The following is a 15,455-nucleotide window of genomic DNA, read 5'->3' as shown; positions in this document are numbered from 1 at the left end:
AGATCAATATTGAAAAAAATACATTTTTTCAAAACTATTTCAAATTGCTAAAGATTTGACAAGATTTTAAAACATGTGCTTCTAGTTTATTGTAACCTATGTAAAGCCTAGCTATCAAATATTACGAGCGTATGGACTATTTATTCTGTTCATTGGCTCCCAATCATTGTGGTAACGATGATTTCAACCCAGAATAATATTTCTTTTCAGCTCAACCCGGACCATCAGGGATACAGCGAGAGGAGTACATCGAGATTGGAGAGTCGACAGGTACAGTCCCACTGTCCGTCTCATAAACCTCATTTCAGCTACTGTTAGCCTTTTCTCATCAGTTTTCTGATTGTCTATGCTTCACTGCCGTAAATCATAACTAGTCGAGCTAGTGTTTTATAGACTTTTAGCCTCGTATGTTTTTGAACTTGGGAGGGTTTGAAGACGGTGTTGATTACTCCAGTTGTTTTTATAAATTTAGATATTTTGCTTGCTATGCCTTCATCAGTACTATAAGATAAATTATAGCCTAAATAGTTAAATGAATTGACAGGTTCAATTAGTTTATTATTTATCATGATTTTACTTGGAATTGGCTCTTGTCCTAAAAATTCCATAATTTTTGTTTTCTCTGTGAGATTTCCATATTGAAATCTGAAGCGATTATTTCTTGATTATAAACGGATTTTTGTAGATCATCTGTTTTAGCGATGAGAACTTGATCGTCGGCAAACAGTAATGTACCTATCGAGAAGCGTGTTTCGATTAATTTGAATTCCGGCATGATGACTTTGCCTCAAAATGTAAAAAAGTATGGTTTATATTTATATGATAATTAGATGAGGGGAAAGACCTCACCCCTTTCTAACACCTTGGTTTATTGAAGTCCAGCTAGTAGTTACGCCTTCAGTTGTTATGGCAATTTCATTTTGTTCATATAAATTCTAAATGGAAAAAATGATTGGATTTGGTGGGGCCTACATTATCATGGCATAAAATCTCTAAAAGTTTATTTCTGTTAACTTTATGGAATGCTTTTACGTAATCAATAAATGCTAAGTGTGTTTCGATATTAAACTCTCTATGCTTTCCTATTAAACTATTCATAGTAAAACAGCTATCACAACATCATCTTCCTTTCCGGAATCCATTTTGTTCTTCAGTGATTTTGTCTTCATAAAGATGTGACAATTTATTTTTGATTATGGTTGTATAGATTTTATAACCTGAATTGGGAAGGCTTATGCCTCTGTAACTTCCACATTGTTTTTTTATTTCCCTTCTAATAAATGGATATCATAATAACCTTTTGTCAGCTTTCTCGAAGTTTTCTTCCTGCTCAAATATTGTTTAAGAAGAATAAAAATCTATAAGTAAATTCTTCTCCACCGCATTTAAAAAGCTCTATATTTAAACCAACTTCAGCTGGACCTCATACTTTTTTTGAGCGTTTACGTGTATATACTTCAATGAGTTCGTCATAAGTAAAAACATCTGTCGTGTTTGTTTTTTAGTTGGTTATTTAACAACGCTGTATAAACTACTAGGTTATTTAGCGGCGATAGGATTGATGATAGTGAGATGGTAGTTGGCGAGATGAGGCCGAGGATTCACCACAGATTACCTGGCATTCACCTTACGGTTGGGGAAAACCTCGGAAAGAATCCAACCAGGTAATCAGCCCAAGCGGGGATCGAACCCGTGTCCGAGCGCAACTTCAGACCGGCAGGCAAGCGCCTTAACTGACTGAGCCACACCGGTGGCTTGTTGTGTTGTTGTTGAAGTTCGTTAATGTAAGAGGAATATTTCTCTGGAACCATATATTTTTTAAGTGATTAAGTAGAGATTCATTTGGGATATGGTTTATACCAACAATACCAGCAAATGGATTCGACATGGAAAGGACGATGATGACAGAAGGTGTCAGCAATATCTCCAGGGACCACATATTCAAACCGAAATACATATACTCAGTATGGCTGCGGCAGCAGCAGCCAATAGGGACCGTCATTTTGAGTGGCATCCCAACGACTGTACAGAGGGACAACAGCATCTTAGATGCAGACTATAAGTGAGGATCACGTAAGTTCAGTTCCCAAACAGCAAATATTTCCGCCTTGTCAGTGTTGCCAACTGTTACCAGATATGACCACATGTAGTAAAATCACGATCCTATGTACTGAATGACTTCTTTACTCACCGTACTTTACCTTAATGTTGGAAGGTTATTCTAAATAGTTTCAATAATAATGAGAAATGTATTGCTATGTTCTATTCTTTTATTCCTTTACATTATTATTAGTATTAGCATTAATAGGTTACTAGACGTAAATATACAACAAAAAAAGTATAGTATATAATATTCAAGAATCAAATCTGTTCCAAGACCAATTAAATTATTGTCACTTCACTTCAAAGATTCCAGCGTACATATACTGTACTTCCTAAAGGTAGATAAATTAATAACCAATTGACTTTTGGTTGGAATTCGAATGAACTTCTGATTATCTTTTGAAATTAGTAAGGAAATGGATAATACAACTAGGCTAAAACTGAAATAATAATAAATCAACTTACAAAAATAATTTTGGTCCTTAAAGCCATAAGTAATTTCACTTCTAGATACCTTTTTAAAGATTTCATTTGTTTGTAAATTGCTTAATAATGTTACACTTACACTTATTATTTCTGGAACTCCACGTCTGTCATTGAAAAAATGTATGATACATAACTGTGAAGTCTCTTTTTGGCTCTTGTGTCCTAAATTTAAATAAGAAAAAACAAATGATTCAAGAAATGTGAGCTGGTGAAAATTAAATACTCAATTAATAAAATAATTACTACCAAAAGAGTATTTCATTAATTCTATACAAAAGATGGATTACACAGAACAGATGGCCAGAAATCATAGATTTATACACAACATACAGCATGAAACGATCATCAAAAAATGCTTTTTGTACACAATAACATCTTTCAAACGAAGTGAAATAGCCAATAAGTTCAATAAATATTATGCTAATAAGTAATAACTATAATTAATAATTATCTACAAGCTGTAAAAGGGAATAAAATAGTATATTGTTGAAATTAGGGGGTATAGTTTATTACGTGTATTTATAATTTTAATTACTTTTTCTACATTTAATTATATTTTAATTTCTATTAGATTAGTTGGTGGTGTGGGTGTTAGTTTTATCTGTGTACGTCAGACTATTAAGGAAAAACTGAAAGAAATATTAAATCTACAATCTACTTTATATAACAATATTTAATGAAGAACTGAATATTACTATTCATTTAATAACATAAGACCCAAAACATCTCCAAGTCCAGACAATACACATGCTGATTTTCTTAAATATGTTGGCAAACAAGCAAACTCACTACTTTTATCTTGTAATCTCAACTAAAATACAATATCTGTCTGGAGAAAATCTATCATAACATCAATTTTGAAAAGCAATTATTCAACTAATATCTTTTCGAGTTATCGACAGATAACACTTACCAGTATGATAGCCAAAATTATGGAAGAGATGATTTCATAGATTGAATTGGTTCCTGGAATCTAGTAACTAACTTTCATCTTATTGAGTTGACTTTAGAAAATTACATTCAACAAATGGACAGATTTTAAATTTTAGTCAAGATATTAAAGATATTTTAAACAGAAAACAAAACACCTTAGCAATTTTAATTTATTTTCAAGGATCATATGGCTCTGTAAATATAAATCACTTAAGAAATTGCAAACTTAGGGTGTCCATGATAAAGTGTTACATTGGGTCAGTGACTTGATTATTTGATTCATTGTCACAAATATGTAAATACAGACAGATTCATCTGGGCTTCCCACATTGTTGTTTTCAGGAATACATTTTCCAATATTAATGTCGATGGTCTAACTAAAGAAATAGGTCTTATGATAATCTCATCATTTGCAGATAATATGGTTGTCTAGAACAAAAAATCACAGTCCACAAATATTAATAAACTGAGCCAAAATCCCAACAGACTTTTTGACTCTACTTGGAGAACTCAAACTTGCTCAATCAAGGGAAACTTTACTAATAAAACACAATCCCAAGTTATTTGAAAATGAATAGTATATAAGTTAACTTTAACAGATGATGTTAAGAAATGTGATACTTCTCCAGACATTTTAAAAATCATTAGAAACGATAAATGATCTGGTCAGTGAGTGACTACATACAGTATTTTTTATAGATGGATCCTGTTTACCAAGCCATAGATGTAGTGGTGTTGTACAATACCAGTATATTCCCTTTTACAGGGAATTATATTCAAACACTTGTTTGCCCCATTTTAACCGTGACAATGCTTTTTAGTTTTTTAAACTTTCTGGTTATTGTATTGTGTTTGTGTTTAGTGAAAGATTTTAGATAAGGGTGCAAATAGCCATAGTAGCTGACGCGCCCTTTTTAAACGCCACTAACTAACTAACTAACTAACTTCAAACACGGACTAATTTTGATAGTGAAAATTTAGATACACTTTTAAGCTTACAAAATCTCCAGTATCAACTTCATAAATCTGAGAAGGCTGTCATACTATCAGACTCAAAATAAGATATTCTTGCTGCAGTATTGGACGTAACAGCATGAAATCTCAATATTTTACAGTGTTTTAATATTTTAAGCAAAATGGTCGAATTACATCGACGACTGGTACTTCTGTGGATCCATGAACTTTATGGAGTGGGAGGTAATGAGGTAGTTGAAAGGTAGCAAAATTACTGTAAGGTTATCTATACCTGCATCTTACCACACTGTTAAAAGAATAACAAGATCAGAACATGACAATGTGGTAACAAAAATCGGAATGATTCTAAAGCAAATGAAAAAATTGCAATAGGCCATCCGGCATCCGCTCCACGATGGAGGAAAATCCTCAGAAGAAACCAACTAATCAGACCAAATGGGGGATCCAAACTACCCTCGAGTGCAGCTCTGAATTTGCAGGCCAACGAGTCTACCGACTAAGCTACATTGGTGGCTCCACTAAAAATATGAAGTACATGGCACTCAGATTATTAAATTGACAAACCTAAACAATTATTCATCAGTTAAGCTATAAAATATAATACATAGCAAGCAAGTTAATTCAATTTAAAAGTATAAACAATTCAATCAGTTGAAATATACAGAAATTTATAATAAATATCATGCAAATTACTTCACATTACAAGCATAAACAATTCATCACTTGTGGTATACAGCCTACTATTTAATTTATAGCACATACAATTCATCAGTTAAGCTATAGGCCTACAGTCTACTATTCAATTTACAGCATATATAATTCATCAATTAAGCGAAACAAAAATATAGTACAATACATAGTAAAAACAATACACCTAATTTAATAACTGAACTTCTATGAAAATCTACAATGGCAGTACTCATATTATCTCAGGCCATGATTGTCTCAAATATTTACAAAGAACTGATATTTCAGAATCTCCCCATGCCATTTCTGAAATCTCAATGAAGATATGGATCATTGTCTTGACTGTTTAACTTTACACAGCTTTCAATCATCTGGTTAAATATTGGAGTGCAAGATAACAAATGACATCAACTGCTGAACACTTGGTATCAATCAACCAACAACTTCATTAGATTAAAGGGGGAAAAAAAACTGAAAGAATTAATTGTATATAGACACAACACATAAGACAAGGCCGCTTCAGAACAGTAATTGGCAAGGCTCTGTTGTTTTAGGATTCTTATGTAGATTCAATTTCACCTGAAAGAAAAAAGTAGCATCTATAAGTATGCCTAATTATGAGAAATAAGAGAAACGGTTGCAATAGTAGTAGTAGTAGTAGTAGTAGTAGTAGTAGTAGTAGTAATGATAATAATAATAATAATAATAATAATAATAATAATAATAATAATAATAATAATAATAACTGCAAAGTATGGAAATTAATATTGAAATATAATATCAAAAGGTGATTTCACACCATCAACTCTTATCATTTAGTACAACAAATCTATTATATTCAGTTGCAATCACCAGTAGCTGTTCTTTCCTCCATTTTGTTGTTGGCTGATTTTTCACAAGTCTGCTATGATATGCAGCACTATCCATGACAATAACGCATTGCCCTAATGTTCTCAGGTCAACAACTGTGTTTGCACCCACTTCTCAACTACAGGGCTATTCATAGCACTATGGTAGTCCTGACTTTTCTTTCAATTGCATGAAAAAATTAAATCAGCACCTGCAATAAAAATTATACCTGGGCATATAATTACGTCACATGAATTCACAGCATTTAAATAAAGAAAATAAAACATAACATAACATGACATGAGATCCTCTTTGGTGAAAGGCTTTCCCACGTTTTTATTTAGTCACCAATTTTTATATTTTTGTACCCTGATTTAAAAAATTACTCTTGCCAAATTTATGTAAAATATAAATCAATATAACTTACCGAGTATAAATCCACCTTTCGTTCCGGCATCTAATCTTCCACCCTCATTTGTTGGTCTATGAATAACACCATTCATGTCACTGGAAACTTCACCTGGTTTATTTCATGAATAAGTGGGTGATCCTACTTAAAAAAACAGAGAGAGACAAGCAATTCACATTGACACTCTAAGAGACACAAAAATTTTAAAGACAGGAAAACCGTTCAAGAATTTTATAACTAACCTCTAGTTATAATATGAAACTATTAATTGCAAAACATGTTGTTCCCACTTGAATTCATTACTAGTAGCCTATATTAATTGCAATTTCATATTCCACATAAGTGTTAACCTATTTGTTAGTAAAAAATTCAATCACTCAATGTCTCACAATACATTGAAATTTACCATTCATAAAAATCCAAGTCTCATCCAAGAATACTACGGGTTTAGGGTTCTCACGCTCCACATTTCTTATATATTCTCTTAAAAACGAATAACATCACTTTCTGGTACATGTGTATAAGGATCCCCTTTGCTCCATAGAAATTTCATCTCTTTCAAAATTTTTTTCACCAATGATAAGGATACTCTAAATAAATATGTTTCATAATCATCATTCATATGTTCCAGACCTTTTGCTGCTGTTAGTACTTCCCCTGTAACAGTAAATGAAAATTATGCCATATTTTTATACATATGACTAATATCAGAATTACATTGCATAAATCAACACAATAATTCCTGTAACTTCCCTACCTTTATGTAACTTGTCATAAATAAATCTCGCAATTGCATCTTTCGTAAAATCATCAGCATCAGTCACTGGATGTTTACGTAGTCTATGTTTTCCTGGTGTCACAAGTGGGGTCCCCTTCTGTGAATTTCTCACATTCGTGGCTGTAGTAAAGCCAAGCTGTAATAACAAACAATAACATAACACTTCTAAAAATTGTTATATCATAAAATTCATGCATGATACCAACATTTGCAGCTATATGAATAGAAAATGATCAATATGTTAGGTTGGGTCTACGATAGGTTTAAGTAGGCTAATATTTAGGTAATTCTCCAGAAAAGCTACATCAAAGAAGGCATAATTTTATTTTGTTTAATTGATTTCTGTGATATTTACATAGTGATGAACACGTGGTTTTAGTGCACAGAAACAAATACTTTCAGCACAAAAATCCTTTGACACTTACCTGTATATTCTAATGCATTGTTGTAGTCCCTCCCTCAAACTTGTTACTAATTACCAATATAACATGCGAGAGGTTCATGACGAAGAGAAATGGTTAGTTTCCCAGTAGTGCGTCCTCGTCCTCTCGAGTGTTATATCTTTGGGTGGGGTAGCTTTTCTGAAGAAACACTATATTTAATATTACTTAGACCAGTCATGAATAAATTATTCAGCCAGAGTCAACGTTCCTATGCTTTATAGAGTATGTTATATAGTTATTATATAAAACTGAATCATAATCGGGGCTTGCAGCCCCGATACCCCGCTTTTTTCATCATGTGTTACACGTCGGATCATCGGCGCGATGTTTACGGAGATCGTCAGTGGCCGCCATGGTGTTTCGAGGTGGCGCGTGTCTCGGACGGAGCGAGATGAAGCGTGAGAACGCGAGAGAGGGAGGAGTCTGCAAGGAAAGTAGCTAGTTGCATGGTAGGTGGGGTGGGGGTAGAGGGGAAGGGTGCAATCCATGTTCTGGAGTTTAGCCGTATTTAGGCCCGGTTGCAGAAACGCAAATCAAATCAGTCCCTGATCGCCAATCAGTTGATGTCTGATTTATTTGATTGTTCATTGCGTTGCACAAACATGAATCTCCAATCAACTTGTCTCAATTTACTAATTGGTGATTTAAGAAAGAAATACATTTGACAACAGCGCTATTTAGCAACCACAGCCAATTTGATGCTCTTTAAAAGTCGCGAAAGGAATGCATCAAGTGGGCGGTGACTAGGAAAACAAGTGAATGTTTTGCTGTTTTGTTGCTTTTTGTAGAAAGGAAACAGGCGGTTTCTATTTGTATATAGACTACAATATAGTGAAAGAATATGAAGAAAACAAAAAAAAAGTGAGGGGGCTTCTGTTGTGGGATTTGTTAGGGGAATCGACAAGAAATTGGAACATGCATAGCCTCCATAACCCAAAATAATTCCATTTCCCATCTCTCTGTTTACAAATGGAGCTCGTAACCTACTCATTAAAAATATTGTGTTGTCATGTGTAGAACCCTGCAAACGGGCTACAACATTCCAGAATTTCAATGATGGTGTATACTACATATTGCCTGTATATTCACAGAAAAGAAACCTTTTCTATTTCGATAAAGTTCGGCATCATTTCAACTAGGTGATTGGATGGGGATGTGAGCAGTCTATACAACCAATATTAGGCTACTCTTGGAAATCCTGACATGGCTGAAAATTCTCTCTGGATTTCAAATCGTTCCCTATTTGAAGTTTGGGGATTTATGAGACCCTGCCATAACAAAGCAATTTCATACGTGACATTCCTAACTACTCGGCAAATAGTTGATTTGTGGACCCTAACAAGATAACCCAAGACCGCCTGAAAAAATCCAACAGCATAAAATCTCAGCATTATTAGAACTTGGTTCATAGGAGAAAGTGGAAGGTTTCGATTTGTCTGTCTGCATATATTTGTTTCAATTTTTGAAAGTAACAAAACACAGGAATCCTTACTTAACCTAAATCTTTGCTCAAATTCTCTGTCATTATACATAAAAACAATTCATGTCTATCACGGAAACGCCCTCTTCTTAATAATATTTTTTTTTCATTTAAAATTTCTTCATCAGAAGAATCCATTATGTCGAAAACAATATTGTTACGCTATAACTATTTACTATATAATACTGCATTATAAACAGAACAACATAAATAGCCTGCTTGATCGATGATCAGTGACTTAACCAGCAAAAATCTGTTGATCAAATCTGATGGAAGACTGATTTCCGATCAAACACTGATTGTTCTTTCTGCAACAGAAATAGAACTGATGGCCAATCAAACCCTCCTTGATCGCCAATCATATTTTGATCGGTGTTTCTGCAACCGGGCCTTAGTTTGGCAATATGAAAATCACTGACTTGATTAAACATCTAGGCCTAACTTAAAAATTTGTTTTGTTTGACCACAATCATGAAATTATTAGTGCAAACTCCTAAAACTGAATACCACTTTGAAATGTATGCTTAAGAATACTTACTCCTAATAATTTTCCTATTCTGGTTGTAATTGCTGTCTCCGTTAACATAATTCCTTCTTCATTATCTTCTTTCTTCAACTCATTATACACGTGAACTACAGATTTCTGAAGCGTACTCTGAATGCCACACATTTTCTTCCTTGGAGGAGTCACTGCAACACTATTTCATTTTTTTGACATAGTAATAAAAATCTAAACACGAAAGAAATTCATTAAAATTTGAAATAATATTTCTATCCATTACCCACGTGCATTATCACGCCCAAGTATATTATATTTATTCGTACTTATCTGACTATTCTTGAATTATAACCACAACGCAACACATAAAATAACTATTATGTATTAATATTAATACTAATATTAATTAATTATTAATAAGTTCGAATTTCACTATCTTCCAGTAACCGGCTGAGAAATCTAGTACAATTTTAATGTCATGGAACTCCAGTACCGGCAAATATTGTCGATATTTGCCTCAGCTGCCAACATACCAGTTACAAAATCACTACCATTTATAGTATTTGTCAGTATCGAAATTCGAAACGAAGTTGGCAAAAGAAAATTCAACCTTCAAACTAGAAAATCACCATAATCCACTAGCATTTGTAGTAATGGGGGAAAAATGGTTAGGTTTCACCCTTAGGGTATCAAGTTACCTGGTCTTCCCTATATTCAGGTAATATTCCGAATAATGTTGAAGAGTTACTCTCTGTTCACAGTGACTAGGCCTATAGTAAGTCAACTGCATTTAGATTGGCAACAGGCCGTGATTGTTTGGCCAAACACCTGCATAGAATTGGAATATATCAGTCCCCTAACTGCCCATTGTGCAACTCAAACCAAGAAATGGATTCGGAACACCTCTAAATCTGTGCTTCAATGGCTGACCATGATAATATCTTTGAAAAATATTGGAGTGCAAGAAGTCAAATGACTTTATTGTCAAACGCCTGGCATTAGAAAACAACAAACAACATAGTAAGTCAACTACAGTATATCCACTACAATCCTGCAAAACAGGTTGTAAAAGAAGAAACTTACATAGTGCTACTGAACGCCTGGCATTATAGGCAGTACATCTGCTTGTGTACTTCCTCAGTATTCGAGTTGATTCGATCTCTCTGTGGGTGGAGGTGTCTGGCGTATAAAATGAAGATCACAGTGTACCATCCAGATATTATAACTATGGATCATCAAAAGGAACAAACAGCATGCAGCGTGAAACTACAGACGTTGTAAAGCGTGAATTGCAGAAAAAAAAAACTTTCCCTATCCACAAATTACCAAGTTGTAATTTTTGCTTACACTAGAAAACTGAATTATAATATTACAATAATGACACACTTAAAAAACAGTAAACTCAATCAATAGTAAAACTAAAACAAAACAAAAAATATATCTTCTGAAACATACTACAACCAATGCTTTTAGTGTGTTTACTATTACAAGAGTCTAGCAACTAATTTTCCAGCAATTGAACTCTCAGTGAGTTGTCAATCATCTGGCCACTGTAGAAAAGTCGAACCACAGCTATGACAAATACTATCTATGGCTCACTTTGACATGCTTGACCTAGGGAGACAGACCTGAGTTCGTTGACGTCTTATATCTGTATTACAAGAAGAAAAAGCAGTGTGCAACTAGCAGCGATGTTGCCAGACTGCTGAAACTTCCAACTCAATTTTATAATAACCGTGCATTTAACCACAAAACATAATATAGGTTTTTCTATTCATTTAAGTGAACCTTATCGCCTCGTACAATCTGCAAGGTTATTTCATTTCTACCCTGTATATGAATAGCTACTGTTTTTGGGGGAATGCATTTAGAGTTATAATGAAATGTATATAGTTATTTAATTTTACGTTTTGTGATTAGTTGTAATATTATTTTGGATTTATTTACTTATTATATCTCACATTATACATTATGCTTATTTCATTTTTTACATACTAAATTGGTGGAAAGATCACTAAACAAGTCTAGTATCTCCAGCAAAACTTGTGAAACGAATACTGGCCATTCCACGAATAAGTGTTTCCACCGAGCGTAACTTTAGACTAGTAAAACAGATTTATTAATAAATAAACACAAGAAGTCAACTCTGACCATGTAGTCTATGATAATAGGCCCTAATAATAATTATGAACATCAAATAGTTAATATTAGCACGTGTGTACATAAAAAAGTTCTTTGAATGACGCTTGTTTTCTGTGAAGTAGATCTTTTATATACAGAATGATTTGTTTCTAACACTTGCTATTCTTTTGTTATTCGCAGTTTAGAAATGTTTAAATTATAATTATTTTGTACAGAACAACAATCATTAGGAGCCAAAGTAATCGTATTGTTAAAAATAACATTACTGTTTATCTTTTTAAATTGATTTCTTAATAAATAATATTGCAACTGCTTAGATTATTAAAAAGCATGCAACTATTGTTTTAGAAGTAGGCCTACACATTTTTTAAAATTTAAAGTACAAACGTCATAATGGACTGTATGTACTTATTTCCTATTTTGTTTTGTAATGAATTGTAATTATATTTTTGAATATGTTTACATTATGATATTTTACATTATACATTACGTCTATTTCCTTCCATGTCACTGTGTCCACTGTTCATTTATTTGTTATTAGTCAAATTACTGCAAGTTCGAAATACAAAAATAAGTGTATTAAACTGTCAAATTATTTGTATTCCTATTTGAAGCAAGCATATTTTTGTAATTAAACAAAATAAATATCCTTCAATATTATTACTCTGTTTGTATACTGAGAAAATGTTAAAGAGTTGTTGTATGATGATATTTACCTGGTGTTATTTGGAGATCGTATTTTCTTCCTCTTTATCATTTCTTTCTGTGTGAGATTTGTGTTCTAAAGAATTCGCGATCTTACATGAACTTATGTAATATCGATTATTGGGTTATACAAATAGAACAAGATTCAGTCAATATATCACGAGAAAGAGTTACGACGTAATCAAATGATGAAGTTATGACGTATACTGTTTAACACAGGTATAGAAAAACGTCAGCTACATAGCGTTTATTGGTAAGAAAAATATACATGGCTTGTGCACGTCTTGTTCTGTGTAAAACTATAATATTGTTTAACATATCTATAAGCAACTTTTATTAGTAAAACTCTAAGGATGCTATGCATAGACATTTCTCTAGCCTGCGCTACGAGTATGCTAAACTAGCCCCGGTTATCAACTGATTACTTGTACAGGATTCATATCATATCATGTCGCTAACACTGGTTTATGAATACGAAAAACGTTAGTTCGCTGATCATCCACCGGAAGCCCGCGCTAAAAATGTCTATGAATATGGTCCTAAAAGTTTAAAATATAAACGATACTTATAAAGTTACTGCAAGTTCAGAATAATAAAGAAACTATATGTGTTACAGTGTCGAATCAACTGTAAGAGTACTTGCAAACACTTTTTTTTTTCAATAAGACAACGTAAATTTCCTTCAATTGTTACTCTGGTTGTGTACTCGAAAAACGTCAGTTTCATGTAAGTGCGCCTGGTGTTCTGTCTACTCTGCAATACATCAATCATAACTGCTCGACAACCGAGTATCCGGTCCAATGTTCATTCTAGCCGGTTGTAAGCGCTGTTTTTCAGGTCTCTAATATCCATCGTAAACATTCAGTTAGGGCTAACAGTAGTACCTTCAGAGTAAAATTTTAACATTTTTATTTCAAATTTGGAATTCATTAAAGCGGAATAAGGTACAGATACTTTCTCCCACATTTTCTAAGTAAATTCAAATGAAAATTAAGTACATGAAAAGAAGGAAAAATGAGCAATTTCTCGATTTAAATTCATGATTTCAAACAATAAAAAATAAGATTTAAGCCGCTTGTGCACGATAAAATGTTTCTTCCAATTCAATTTTACAAGAAAACTTGTTATAGATTGACCAATATTGAAAAATACATATTTTTTTCAAAACTATTCTAAATTGCTAAAGATTTGATAAGATTTTAAAACATGTGCTTCAAGTTCATTGTAACCTATGTAAAGCCCAGCTACCAAATATTACGAGCGTATGGACTATTTATTCTGTTCATTAGCTACCAATCAATGTGATAACGATGATTTCAATCCAGAATAATATTTCTTTTCAGCTCAACCCGAACCATCAGGGGTACAGCAAGAGGAGTACTCCGAGACTGAAGAGTGGATAGGTAAAGTTCCGCTGTCCGTCTCATAAAACTCATTTCAGCTACTGTTAGCCCTTTCTCATCAGCTTTTCTGATTGTCTATGCTTCACTGCCGTAAATCATAACTAGTCGAGCTAGTGTTTTATAGACGTTTAGCCTCGTACAGTAGCATGCAAATTAATCCAAACAACGTAATTACTTATGCAAAAACACTCAAACGGATAAAAAAAAGGATCTAAGACATACCTCAGTAATCTATGTGGCCTCCCTTGTTCCTAATAACAGCTCTGAGACGATTTGGCATGGATTCCATTAATTTCCCACAAATATTCTTCATTTCTTCATCGCGAAACCATACACCAATGAGGGCAGAAATCATCTTCTCCTTTGTAGTACAATCCATTTTTTGCATTCTTCTTTTGCAAATTGACCACAAATTCTCAATGGGGTTGATGTCGGGTGAGTTGCCTGGCCAGGGGAGTACCTGAATATTCTTCTTATTGAAGAATTCTGTAATTTTTCGAGACGTATGGCATAGTGCCAGGTCTTGTTGGAACACGCCTCTGCCATCCGGAAATGATTTTTGCAGCTGGGGTACGATTCTGGTTTCCAATAAGTGAACATATTTGTCAGAATTCATCATTCTCTTGATAGGTATTAATGCTCCAGGCCCTTCATGTGTGAAACAACCCCAAAACATTACTTTAGGGGGGTACATATTTGGGTGCTTGTTGGAGATGAGCTGCTGTTACTTTTTCAGATCCTTTCCGTATGTAAGAAATACGGTCGCCGTGGACCTCGAAATGAGACTCATCGGAAAAAAGTACATTCTTCCAGTCATTCACTGTCCAGTGTTGATGTAATTTTGCCCACATTAAGCGTTTTTTGCACATAACAGGGGTTAGCAGTTTCTTCTTAATAGGCTTACGAGCCCTTCGTCCAGCTTCCAAAAGCCTACGTCACACTGTTGTGACTTGAATGTTCGCCCCAGTGGTAGCCATTAACTTGCGGGTTAAGTCGACAGCAGTTAGTCTAGGATTTAATTTACTTTTCCTGGCAATTAAACGATCATCTGCAGGTGAAGTCTTCCTTTTCCGGCCACAGTTTCCTTTTTTCTGGGGTGTGATGGATCCAGTCTCCCTGTATCGTTTTATAATCGAATTAACAGTAGCCAAGCCGATGTGACATTCTGCAGCAATTTGCCTCTGTGTCATAGAAGAATGCTCTGCTAATGTTATAATTTTAGACCATTTTCGTGGAGTTGTATCCATTTGTGAAGACGACAGAATGTACACAGGATTGCAGTATTAAGTCTTCAACACAACTGAAATGCTTATAAGTACAAAACGACAGGCAAAATGTCACATATTATAAAAAAAATAATGACAGACCTTCAACAATGGAATTATACGTACTACAGATGTCAATTAAAGCGGTATGAGCAGCTGTGAGGCCAACAATGACAGAAAATGTAAAAATATGTCGTATTCGGATTAATTTGCACGCTACTGTATGTTTTTGAACTTGGGAGGGTTTGAAGACGGTGTTGATTACTCCAGTTGCTTTTTATAAATTTAGATATTTTGC

At 33.8% G+C, this 15,455-nt stretch overlaps 1 protein-coding gene across 4 annotated transcripts; it reads right to left on the bottom strand.

Annotated features, from left to right (window-relative positions):
* Positions 1-2,280: 2,280 nt before the first annotated feature.
* Positions 2,281-10,355, bottom strand: LOC138711901 (uncharacterized). 4 transcript variants are annotated; one of them, XM_069843198.1, is made up of 6 exons: positions 9,682-10,355; positions 7,200-7,356; positions 6,685-7,099; positions 6,461-6,583; positions 6,037-6,244; positions 2,281-5,763 (listed from the first exon to the last, which is right to left on the bottom strand). In XM_069843198.1, the coding sequence occupies exons 1-3, from the start codon at positions 9,811-9,813 to the stop codon at positions 6,927-6,929; spliced, it is 462 nt and encodes a 153-aa protein (XP_069699299.1). In that variant the 5' UTR covers positions 9,814-10,355; the 3' UTR covers positions 2,281-5,763; positions 6,037-6,244; positions 6,461-6,583; positions 6,685-6,926. The 4 variants fall into 4 exon arrangements, with proteins under 4 accessions (XP_069699299.1, XP_069699298.1, XP_069699300.1 ...); XM_069843199.1 differs by having other exon boundaries at positions 2,282-5,763; positions 6,461-6,586; positions 6,849-7,099; XM_069843200.1 differs by having other exon boundaries at positions 2,282-5,763; positions 6,849-7,099.
* Positions 10,356-15,455: the final 5,100 nt, after the last annotated feature.

The sequence above is a fragment of the Periplaneta americana genome, chromosome 13, assembly GCF_040183065.1.
Source record: "Periplaneta americana isolate PAMFEO1 chromosome 13, P.americana_PAMFEO1_priV1, whole genome shotgun sequence".
In the NCBI taxonomy this organism is placed as follows: Eukaryota; Metazoa; Arthropoda; class Insecta; order Blattodea; family Blattidae; genus Periplaneta; species Periplaneta americana.
This window is presented reverse-complemented; position numbering and strand designations above follow the sequence as displayed.